Below are 12594 nucleotides of genomic sequence, written 5' to 3' on the forward strand. Positions count from 1 at the left end.
AGCAGCTTCCGAAAAAGGCCTACATCAGAGTCTTTGCAGATCTGCCTAATACATAGAAACAAATACAAAGAAGCAGCCAAAATGAGAAGACAAAGAAACAAACCCGAAAGTAAAGAATGAGAGAATTTTCCAAGAAGAACTAGATGAAATGGAGGCAAGGAATTGATCTGATAGATAGTTTAGAGTAGGGGAGTCAAACTCATTTTCACTGGGAGCCATCCCAGCTTCTCAGTTGCCTTCAAAGGGCCAAATGTAATTTTAGGACTGTGTAAATGTAACTAAGTGAGAGCTCGGTGCTGCCCCCAGGTAGAAATAAGGTGCCAGGCTGGATTAAACAAAGTGGAGGGTCAGATTTAGTCTGAGGGCCTTGTGTTTGCCATCTGTGGTTTAGAGTAATGATTATAAGGATACTAAACAGCATAACAAAAGACATAAGAACCACCTGGCTGGTGTAGCTCAGTGGATTGAGCGCAGGCTTGTGAACCAAAACATTGCTGATTTGATTCCCAGTCAGGGCACATCCCTGGGTTGCAGGCCACATCCCCAGTATGGGGTATGCTACAGGCAACCATACATTGATGTTTTGCTCCCTCTCTTTCTCCCTCCCTTCCCCATCTCTCTAAAATAAATAAATAAAATCTTTTTTAAAAGTTCACATTTCTTTCTGAAAAAAAAAAGACATAAGAACCATAAAAAATAATGAGTCAGAAATAAAGAATTCGATATCTGAAATAAACAATACATTGGAAGGAATAGACTGTAGGTTAGATAAAGCAGATGACTGAATCAGTGATTTGGAGAAAAGGGGACACAAAACTGACAGGCAGAGTGACAAAAAGTAAAAAAAAAAAGAATTAAAAAAATGAGGAGTGCTTAAGAAATATTTTGGACAACCTGAAGCATAACAACACCTGCATCATGTGAAGAGAGTGAGCAAAGTTTTGAGAACTTATTTAAAGCTTCCGTGCAAAATGGTTTAAAGAACCATGCAAAAGCTTCCCTAATTAAGTGAAGGAAAAAGACACATAAGGCCAGGAAGCTCAGAAAGTCCTAAACAAATTGTACCCAAAAAGGCCTACACTAAGACACATCATAATTAAATGGCAAAGCTTAAAAAAGAAGAGATGCTCCTAAAAGCCACAGGAGAAAATCAGGTGAGCTCTACAAGGGAGAGCTCCAATTAGACTGTTCTCTGATTTCTACAAGGGAGCTCCAATTAGACTGTTCTCCGATTTCTCAACAAAAACATTTCAGGCCAGAAGGGAGTGGTGTGAAATATTCAAGGAGATGAAAAGCAAGTACCTCCAACCAAGGCTACTTTACCCAGCGAGGTTATCAATTAAATCAAAGGAAAATAAGGAGCATCCCAGACAAGAAAAAGCTGAAGGAATTTGTTAACACCAGATCAGTACTGAAACAAATGTTAAAGGGCTCACTTTAAGAAGAAAGGAGAAAGAGAAAAGAAAAAGAAAAAAACAGACAAAAATGCTTTACCAATAAAATGGAACTAAATATGTATCTATTTAAAAAATCTCTAAAATGTAAATGGCTTAAATGCTCCAACCAAAAGACATAGGGTAGCTGAGTGGATAAGAAAACAATACCCACATATATGTTGCCTCCAAGAGACACGCTGCTGATTGAAAGATACACACAGGTTGAAAGTAATGGGATGAAAAAGATATTGCATGCAAATAGAAAAGGAAAAGAAGCTGGGATAGCAATGCTTATATTTGACAAAATAGATTTTAAAATCAAGGCTATGGTGAGCGACAAAGAAGGACGCTACATAATGATAAAGGGAACCCTACTACAAGAGGCTATAACCCTAGTAAACATATACACAGCCAACATAGGAGCACCTATATATGTAAAGCAAGTCTTAATGGACATAAAGGGAGAAATTTACAGAAATATAGTCATAGTTGCAGATTTTAATACCCTATTGGCTTCAATGGATAGATCTTCCAGACAGAAAATCTATAAGGAGACAGTGATCTTAAATGACACTCTAGATTAAATGGATTTATTTGATATCTTTACAGCATTTTACTCCAGTGCAGGAGAATATATATACTTTTCAAGTGCACACAGAGCATTTTCCAAGACAGACCACAAACTTGTACACAAAACAAATCTTAATAAATTTAAGAAGATGGAAATCACATGAAGTATCTTCTCTAACCAGAATGCTATGAAACTAGAAATCAATCACAAGAACATTGAAAAGCACACAAAGACATGGAATCTAAATACCATGTTATTAAACAATGAATGGATCAACAATGAAATCAAGGAAAAAACAAGAAGATACCTTGAAACAAATGAAAATGAGGACAGAACCATCCAAAATCTGTGGAAAAATGGGAAAGCAATCCTAACAGGGAATTTCTTTCATTGCAGGCCTATCTCAAAAAACAAGAAAAAAACTAAAATAAACAATCTAATTTACACTTAAAGGAACCTAAAGAAGAACAAAAAGCAAAGCACAAAGTCAACAGAAGGAAGGAAATAATAAAGATCAAAGCAGAAATAAATGACATGAAGACTAAAAAAAAGGTACAAACGATCAATGAATCCAAGAGCTGGTTCTTTGAAAAGATAAACAAGACTGACAAACCTTTAAAAAAAAGAGAAATAAATAAAATCAGAAGTGAAGAGGAGGAATAACAACCAACACCAAAAAATATAAAGAATTGTAAGAAAATGTTATGAACAACTGTATTCCAACAAACTGGACAAACTGAACAAAATGAATAAATTCCCAGAAACAGAACAACCTTACAAGGTGAATCAGGAAGAATCAGAGAATCTGAATAGACAGATTCACCTAGTGAAATTAAAGCAATAATAAAAAAAAACTAGCAACCAACAAAAGCCCTGGCCCAGATGGCTTCACAGGTGAATTTTACCAACCATTCAAGAAGAACTAACACTTCTCCTTCTCAAGTACTGCATAAAATGTAAGAGGAAGGATAGGCTCCAAACTCATTTACAAGGCCAGAGTCATCCTAATTCCAAAACCAGATAAAGACACTACAAAGCAAGGAAATTATAGGCCAATGTGCCTGATGAATGTAGACACCAAAATCTTCAACAAAATATTAACAAACTGAATACAGCAATGTATCAAAGAGGTCACGCAAGGTTGGTACAATGTTCACAAATCAATAAATGTTATTCCCCATGTAAACAAAATGAAGGGTAAAAAACACATGATAATATCAATAAATGCAGAAAAAGCATTCGATAAAATCCATTTATGATAAAACTCTCAGCAGAATGGGATTACAGGGAATGTACCTAAACATAATAAAAGCCATATATGACAAACCCAGTGCTAGCATGATATTCAACAGGTAAAATCTACAGTGTACCCCCTAACATTGGGAACAAGACAGGGATGTTTGCTTTCACCACTCATATTTAACACAGTACTGGAAGTTCTAGCCACAAGAATCAGAATAGAAGAAATAAAAGGTATCCGAATTGGAAAGGAAGAAGAAAAATTCATTATTTGCAGATGACATGATACTGTACATACAGAATCCCAAAGATTCCACCAAGAAACTATTACAACTGACACATGAATTCAGCAAAGTAGCAGGATACAAAATTAATGTCCAGAAATCAGTTGCACTTTTATATGCCAAAACAAATGAACAGAAATAGAAATTAAGAAAATTCAAAAAGTTCATCATCACCAAGCCCTTATTATATCAGATGTTAAAGGGACTTATCTAGGAGGGAGAAGATAAAAAATATGAACAGTGAAAGGATAGCAAACTCACAGTTATTAACCTAAAACAAAAGCAAACTAAGAGGACAGCTAGATCAGGAGTGGAACCATAGAAATGGAGATCACATGGAGGGTTAGCAACAGGGGAGTGGGAGGAAGAGAAAGAGGAAGAAGGCAAAGAAAATAGATAGGGGGAGGGCAAGAATAGTAGGGGAAATATAGACTCTAAAGAACTTGAGACACGTGGACATAAACTAAAGGGGGGGAATGATGTGGGAGGGGTGTGCAGGGTGGAGGGGAATAAGGGGGGAATAGAACAACTGTAATGGCATAATCAATACTATATATATATATGTATGTATATATATATATATATATATATATATATAGATAGAGAGAGAGAGAGAGAGAGAGAGAGAGAGAGAGAGAAAGAAAATAGTCCCATTCACAATTACTTTAAAAAGAATAAAATACCCAGAAATAAACCTAACCAAGGATGTAAAAGACCTGTACTTGGAAAGCTGTAAGACACTGAAGAAAAAAAAATTGAAGAGATACAAATAAGTGGAAGCATACACTGTGTTCATGGATAGAAAGAATGAACATTGTTAAAATGTCCCTACTACCCTAAGCACCTTATAGATTCAACACAACTCCTATCAAGAGTCCAGTGACATAGTTCACAGAAATAGAACAAATATTTCAAAAATTTATGTTGAACCACAAAAGGCCCCACATAGCAACAGAGATCCAGAGAAAGAAGAACAAAGCTGGAGGAATCACACTACCTAACAACAAAGTATACTATAAGTAGACTGTGACCAGAACAACATGGTACCAACCTAAGAACAGACATATAGATCACTGGAATAAAATAGAGAGCCCAGAAATAAACCCACAACTTTATAGTCAATTAATAATCATCAGAGGAAACAAGCACATATGATGGGCTAAAAATAGTTTATTCAATAAATGGTGTTGTAAAAATTGGACAGATATTGCAGAAAAATGAAATGACCACATTTTTATACAATGCACAATAATAACTTCAAAACAAATAAAAAATTTAAGTATTAGACCCAAAACCATAAAAATCATAGAAGAAAACATAAGCTGCTGCAATCTTGGACATTGCTCAGAGCAATATTTTATTGCATATATCTTCCCAGGAAAGGGAGACAAAAGAAAAAATAAACAAATGAGACTCCATCCAACTAAAAAGATTTTGCACAGCAAAGGAAATCATCAACAAAATAAAAAGACAGACCACAGAATGAAGGAACATCTGATAAGGGATTATATCCAAAATATATAAAGAAGTTACAAAAACAACACCAAAAAACAAACAGCCACCCGTCCCACCAAAATAATTGGGTAAAAGACCTAAATAAACACTTCTCCAAAGAGGATACAGATGGCCAATAGGGATATGAAAAGATGCTCAATGTCACTAATCATCAGTGAAATGCAAGTTAAAACCACAATGGCATGTCATTCTCCCATCTGTCAGAATGGCCATCATCAATAAATCAACAAACAACAAGTGCTGGCGAGGATGTGGAGAAAGGGAACCCTTTTGCAGAATGCTGCAGGCACTGTGGGAATAACCTCAAAAATCTAAAAATGGATCTGCCTTTGGACCCAGCAATCCCACTTCTGGGAATATATCTGAAGGAACCCAAAACACTAATTCTAAAGAACGTAAGCACTCCCTGTTTATTGCAGCGTTATTTACAATTGCCAGAATATGGAAGCAGCCCACATATCCATCAATAGATGAGTGGATAAAACAACTATGGCATATTTACACAATGGAATACTACTCAGACATAAAAAAACAACAAAAAAAGTATGGATGGACCTATAAATTATCATACTAAGTGACATAAGCTAGTCAGAGAAAGAAAAATACCATATGATTACACTCATGTGGAATCTAGTGAACAAACAAAGCTAACAAGTAAAATGGGGACAGACTCATCGATGGAGAGCAGGATGAGTTACTGTTGATGTTCCCATCAACAGCGGAGGTGAGGGGTAGAGGGACTGAGCAAAAAGGACAAAGGACTAATGGACGTGGACAACAGTGTGGTGATTGCTGGGGGGAGGAGGGTAAAAGGGGACTAAATGGTAATGGAGAAAAATATAATAAAGATTAAATACAACATATATATTAGAATCCACTGTCTAATCATAATTTGAACAAATTTCTTCAGATAGTATATCAATATTTATGTATTTTAGAAAATGATGTTATGGTTTGGAATTAAAATATAAAAATTAAAATCATTTTTACAACAGATAAATACTTCACTAAATTATATGCTCATTAGGGAGAAATTTTGAAAGCATTTTTCCTATATTTATGTACCAGAATTACAATATTCTCTACTTTGTGTTTTGTACCTTTTAACTTGCTAGAAAATAGACTATCAGGTTGGTGTTACTTCATTATTGGCAGGCCCACAAATGTTTAGAGCTTGATTTCTCCATAGAGCTTCAGAGATGGGAATGCCATTCCATATAATAACTAATATAAATGTGTACTAAATCTAAGGTTCATTTAAATTTTATGCCACAAAGTTTTTATCTATGGAAAAGTTACTATATATTAATAATACCCTTGTCAATTAAATTATTCAAGAACAATTGCTATTCTTCCTAACGTATTTATTTAAATCATAATGTACAATATTTTTATGGCCGCCCGAGGCAACACAGTCACGTTACTTTTTATCCTAGTTTGTTTCCAGTTTATAGAAACAGAAAAGGAATTCTCATATTGCTATTAGTGCCAAAGATTCAAACGATATAAAATATGAAGGCTCCATGGGATATATTACATTATAACATAGCTTGACCTTTGAAAGTTGTAGTATATTAAACATTGTTAATTTTGACAAACAGTAATTTTGATTGTGTTGGTTTTGGAGATATATGGGTAGCATGGCTCCTGGTTGCTCTGAAGGTGATCTCTAGGGAAATCAATTGACTTTGGTGGATTCAAATTTCAATGTTTGGTATGAGGTGTTCCAGGTCGCATCTAGTTATGGTATTTTTGTTAACCAATCCTTTACTAAAACTGATGTCTAGACTTCTGATCTAGGAGTACTATAAAAGCAATAAAGTTTTTTGTGGTGCAATCATATTACATTATAGAACTTTAAGTATCAACGGTCTGAAGTTGCTTTCTTTTAGTAAAAACAGTCTCAGAAGTCAGAATTCAAAGAACTTTAATCAACAATAGCACCATTTCTTTCATCTTACTTTTATTTTCCTACTAGTAAACCTGGTAAAGCTGAAGGCTTTTTCCCCTTCACAGGTTTGGGATGAAAATCTTGCAAAATCTGCTGAGGCTTGGGCAGCTACTTGCATTTGGGACCATGGACCTTCTTACTTACTGAGATTTTTTGGACAAAATCTCTCTGTGAGAACTGGAAGGTAGGAAGCAGTTTCACTGACACCGTTCATTCACACAACTTCATTAGACCCCAAGGGGGAGTGGCACCCATTTTGAGTAATATCAGCAACTATTTATTGAGGGCTGACTATGTGCCAAACATGGATGCTTGACCTATGACTAATTCAGAAGTTTTCAAGGAGCATTTAACTGGTTAAAAGGGCCTAATAAGACCAGTTCCTTCTTTGACCCTTGAAGCAGTCTCCTTTAGCCTGTGTTCTTCTTCACTTACGGGCCAGAATCTTTGAAAGGATCAGGCATGTGCTTTGCCCTGTATCCCATCTCTTCTACCTTAAAACACATCTCTTGACTGTGGCAGAAACCAGTCTTGTGTGTCTGCAACTTTCCCATGGTTTCATATATCTGCATGTGTGTTATACAAATTATGCATATTTGCATACATATGTGTATGTACATACACACATACATATGCAAGTATATGCAGCTATAGGCGAGTTTTTTCTCATTGATGGGATAATTTTCCTTGCATTGTGGAGTGTTATCAACCAATTCCAGAGACCCATTCTCTCTCATCTTGGGAAGGAAACCAGATGTGCTATATTAAAATTAAAGTGATATAAGTCTAAGAAAAAAAAAGCACACTGAGTTCCGGTATTGCAAACACTTTTATACATCAATTCTTAATTGTGTATAATGTTCTGATGGAAGGAATTTTTGACATAGATAAAACAAGGTAAAGATGATGATTCCTGAAATATTTGCATGACTGTTTTTGAAATGACCAGACACATACTTACACAAATACAGGACCACTTGCTCTGGCACTGAGCATTTTTATGTTGGCCCTATTTGAAGGAATAGAGGATTCTATGAGGTGGTGATAGTAATCGTGAGAGGTGGATATACTCTTGATTCAGCACAAATAATCTGCAAAATGAACAAGACCCATGTTAACCTTCAACATGAGTCTACCTGTGCCCTAAGTTTTTGTTGTTTCTCTGGATACCTAGATACCGCTCTATTCTGCAGCTGGTCAAGCCATGGTACGATGAAGTGAAAGACTATGCCTTTCCGTATCCCCAGGACTGCAACCCCAGATGTCCTATGAGATGTTTTGGCCCAATGTGTACACATTATACACAGGTTATGTGAATTGTCTCTTTAATTTGGGGTTCATACTTTTAAAAAATGGCCTTAACTGTTTTGGTGAATACGCATTTTCTTAGCTCTAACTTCAGTAATGGCATACTGCTTTATTTTCCCAGATGGTCTGGGCCACCTCCAATCGGATAGGATGTGCAATTCATACCTGCCAAAACATGAACGTGTGGGGAGCTGTGTGGCGACGTGCAGTGTACTTGGTATGCAACTATGCCCCAAAGTAAGTCCCAGGTGACATGCTACTTACTTGAACCTTTCAGGATGATAAACACCTTCAGTCTGATAGGTATTTTAATATGACTAAGACTTAACTAAAATGGCTTCTAATCTTGAATCCTCAATTATTCCCGTGTACCTAAAACATAATGAGCTGAATTGCAGATTTCTTTTAAGAAGGAAAGGGATTCTGGCCTAAAATTGGTGGCAAAACGTTCTGAGTACGGACATTAGCTAATTTTTTCTCGCCAGCTTTCCTTTGTTATGGTCATTGTAAAATGAACTCTGTACTTCCAGACTTTTGATAGCTACATAAAAAGGCATTGGAACACAATCTTCTGGGGAATTTCCACCACAAAATCTCCACCTTAGTGCTGGAATGGTGTATTACCTTTTCAACAGGAAAACAAAACAAGCCTTTCTTCCTTCCTTGTTTTAAGAGAAAGATTTTAAATTTCATTGTATTAATTCCCATAAATGGTTAAGGAGGCATTCAATATCAGAATGGGAAATTTAAAAGCTATGACTTCTTTTTAAACTGGGGCTTTGCCATGATTTAAATTTCATATTGAAAGTATTTAATAATTTCATCCTCTGGCATATATAAAACGTACTGTGAAAGTTGATTAAAGATTCTAAAATATGACCATATTTACCAACCTTTTTATAACAAGGAAGCATGTGTTAACATTTGATTAAATGCCTTTTTGATGACAATAACTCTTCAGATGATAAAAGATTGCAATATTTATTCATGAATCTGTTCCCATTTGGAGTATATACCAAAATTTGCAAAGGATTTATGACACTCTTGGTGTTTTTCAAAGTAAGTCCCAAACAAAGATTTTCTCCAGTGTTGCTAGTATGGAAAGGGAATGAGAAAATGTTTCACAAACAACTGCATTACTCATTTACGTGGTAGTACGCCAGTGAATTTGCAAGGTTAGAAAAATAGTATTTTTTCCGATGGACCCCTCTTCACAATTTTTAGAACAATGAGATTTGGAAAATAGAATGTGTCTGCTTTATGAAAAGCATTCAACTGTGCATTTGTTTGATATTTTCACCCTCACTCTTTATATTTTCCTGTTAAGCTTTTACCTTTCTTTGTGACATAAATAGACCAAGTGGGCCCCGAATGATAAAAGAGATTTTTATTTCATTCATTTAACTTTTCTGTTTTTGGCTAAATGAGTCAAATTTCTAATACTATAGATGAAAGATTTGATTGTTTTATGGTTCCAAGAAATTAAGATATTGTGTTTACATGCTATATTTGTTGTAACAAAAAACATTATTTTGAAACCTAGGCAATGAAGAAACTTTTAAAATTCTGACTGGTATATGAATATGATTCTTCTGGTGTCAGTATGAAGTTATCTCAAGCCTAATGTTTTTCAGGGGAAAAAATAGAAGAGAGAGGGAGAATGACACAGAGAGACAGGAAGGGAGAATTTAATTACATCGACTAGGACAAAAAAGAATAAATAATAAGTTTATTAATTTGCTGACTTACTATTTAATATAATTTTTCTCTATTAAATAAGTCTGTGATTTATGTAAAAGTTTGTGATACATAATTTTTACATATAATAAAATTATATTTCTAAATTTATTTTAGCAAAAATATGTGTTAAAATATGTACTTTACTTCATAAAGTAATATAGAATACATAGAAAATGTATATTTGAAGTAGTAGAGACTTGGTAAAGATGTAGCTTTGGATAAAGAGACATAAGGAAATGAATTTTGAACATAGTGTGGGAGAGATTAGGAAAAATGAATGAGCTACACTCATAAGAGGATGGGCCCCTCCAACATTTCTTAGTGAGCTTGTGACATGACCAAAATTATGCTTAAGGAGGCTGATCTGGGGGTCAGAGTGTAGAACAAACAGGATGGAGTGGAAAGTCCTGGAGTCTCACTTCATTTTGTGACATGAATAATCATATTTTTGCTGCTTATGTAAATACTTTGTGAATTAAAGTGTGAATTTTTAACTGACTGATTTAAGCAGAGAGCTTCATGTCCTATAAATACATTCTGAGCCACTCTTGGTCATACTCAGGTCTTAGTGAAGATTGCAACCACCTGTCTCGTATTTTTGCCTCTTATCTACTGTTGTCTCACATACTACCTTGACTTTTTATTATTAACACCAAATTGCCTCCTGACCATTCGATTTCCTTCACATTGTTGGCTATGCTGTTCTTTTCTAGTACTCTAGTCACTAAACACCGGGCCCCTGAAATATATTTATTACTTTCTCTTTTATAATTAAAAGAGCTCAATAACAGCAAGGCAATGTGGCTGTTTTCTATTCTCAAATAATAAATTGATTTCTGATTTTGACCATGGTCACCAACACAGATAAAGGAAAAGATTAAGGCCCTGGCTGGTGTAGCTCAGTGGATTGAGTACTGGCCTGCAAACCAAAGGATCGAGGTTCAATTCCCAGTCAGGGCACATGCCGGGGTTGCAGGCCAGTTCCCAGCAGGGGATGCATGAGAGGCAACCACATATTGATACTTCTCTCCCTCTCTCCTTCCCTTACCCTCTAAAAATAAATAAATAAAATCTTTTTAAAAAGAAAGAAAAACATTAAGAACACAAAGTAATTCAGTTAAAGGTGTTCATTATAAAAAATGAATAGCATTACTAAAGAAAAGGCTGTAATTGTACATATGGGAAAAGGTGTTGAGATCACCCTTAACTTCTTTGAGGATGGAGTTTTCCAGATTTCATTTCATAATGAGAATCTACAACATTTTACAACTTTCTAAACAAATCTTGTGAATATTTATAAGCACGTTTTGTACTTATGACAACTTCCTGCTCATTTCGCCATTTCTAAGCCTCCCGGGAATTATTATGTGTATGTGTTTACACATGTGTGTGCATGTGTGTATACATCTACATACACACACAGAGTACACACGATCTCACTCTCCTTAGAATGTCACCAGTGTAATTGTTTTCAAGTGCACGTGGCCCAAGCACTCTAGGTGGTGGCTGCAGGACAGAGACCGGTAACGGCTGATGCTGCTGTTCATTGTAGGGAGTCACTTGTCATCTGTAAACTAAGACAATGCTATCTCAGAGAGAAAATACTTAAAAGTAAGATATATAGAATAAGTTACTATATAAATAAGAAATGGACATAACTTTCAGTGCCTTTCAAAAATGAAAACTTCTCAAAAAGATCATCACATGTCAATACATGTGGTTATGAGCTTAAGGACAATCAAAATTTTTTTAAATGATGGGCAAGAAACATTAATATTACCTTCTTTTTCTTTTTCTTTACAGGGGAAATTGGATTGGAGAAGCACCATATAAAGTGGGGGTACCATGTTCAGCCTGTCCTCCAAGTTATGGAGGATCTTGTACTGACAACCTTTGTTTTCCAGGAGTAACGTCAAACTACTTGTACTGGTTTAAATAAGCTTATCTATTCCTCCAGGACACAGAATGGTTTCTGGGAATCATAGGTTTATATATATATTGAGTTTTGCACATATTATATATATTATATGAATTTTACTTTTAATATTCATTGTATAAACTAGTGTTTGCCTAGTATGTTGGTTTGATTTTTTTAAGGTCATCAAAACATCCATTTCTAATTTTCTGACCTCTAAGCATAAATTAAAATATTTTATATGTAGTATTTACATAATTGATGCATCCAATTCTAAAACTTGCTTTCTCCAAAAGAATTATGTTATGTTTCTAAAGAATAAAAAAATATGTGACCTGTAAGTTATGTGTGTGTATATATGTACACACATATATATGCACACACATACATACATACATAATATGTATATAGATACATGCACACACAAACATGATAGATAATGTAACAAATAGATAATAATATCATTTATTAGTCAACTTGTGGAAAATTAAAAATATTCTATTCCAAATATACATTAGGTGGTGGGATATCTCAGTGTCCACCTCTATAATATCCACAGAATGATAGTTGGCAAAATAACCCTCAGTGACGTCTGGATATAATTTAATTAAGCAACTACAAATTTCATTCTGGAG

At 34.9% G+C, this 12594-nt stretch overlaps 1 protein-coding gene across 1 annotated transcript in view; it reads left to right on the top strand.

Moving 5' to 3' along the window:
• PI15 (peptidase inhibitor 15) overlaps positions 1 to 12320 on the top strand; it is a 34114-nt gene extending 21794 nt beyond the window's left edge. Inside the window, exons 3-6 of the mRNA XM_037138504.2 lie at positions 7062 to 7180; positions 8171 to 8303; positions 8426 to 8541; positions 11848 to 12320. Of these exons, the coding sequence (XP_036994399.1) occupies positions 7062 to 7180; positions 8171 to 8303; positions 8426 to 8541; positions 11848 to 11983 (504 nt within the window). The 3' untranslated portion in view covers positions 11984 to 12320. The remainder of the gene's footprint in view (positions 1 to 7061; positions 7181 to 8170; positions 8304 to 8425; positions 8542 to 11847) is intronic.
• The last annotated feature ends 274 nt before the right edge of the window (positions 12321 to 12594 follow it).

The sequence above is a fragment of the Artibeus jamaicensis genome, unplaced genomic scaffold (genome assembly GCF_021234435.1).
Source record: "Artibeus jamaicensis isolate MK-2021 breed Jamaican fruit bat unplaced genomic scaffold, CSHL_Jam_final scaffold_916, whole genome shotgun sequence".
NCBI classification, from domain to species: domain Eukaryota; kingdom Metazoa; phylum Chordata; class Mammalia; order Chiroptera; family Phyllostomidae; genus Artibeus; species Artibeus jamaicensis.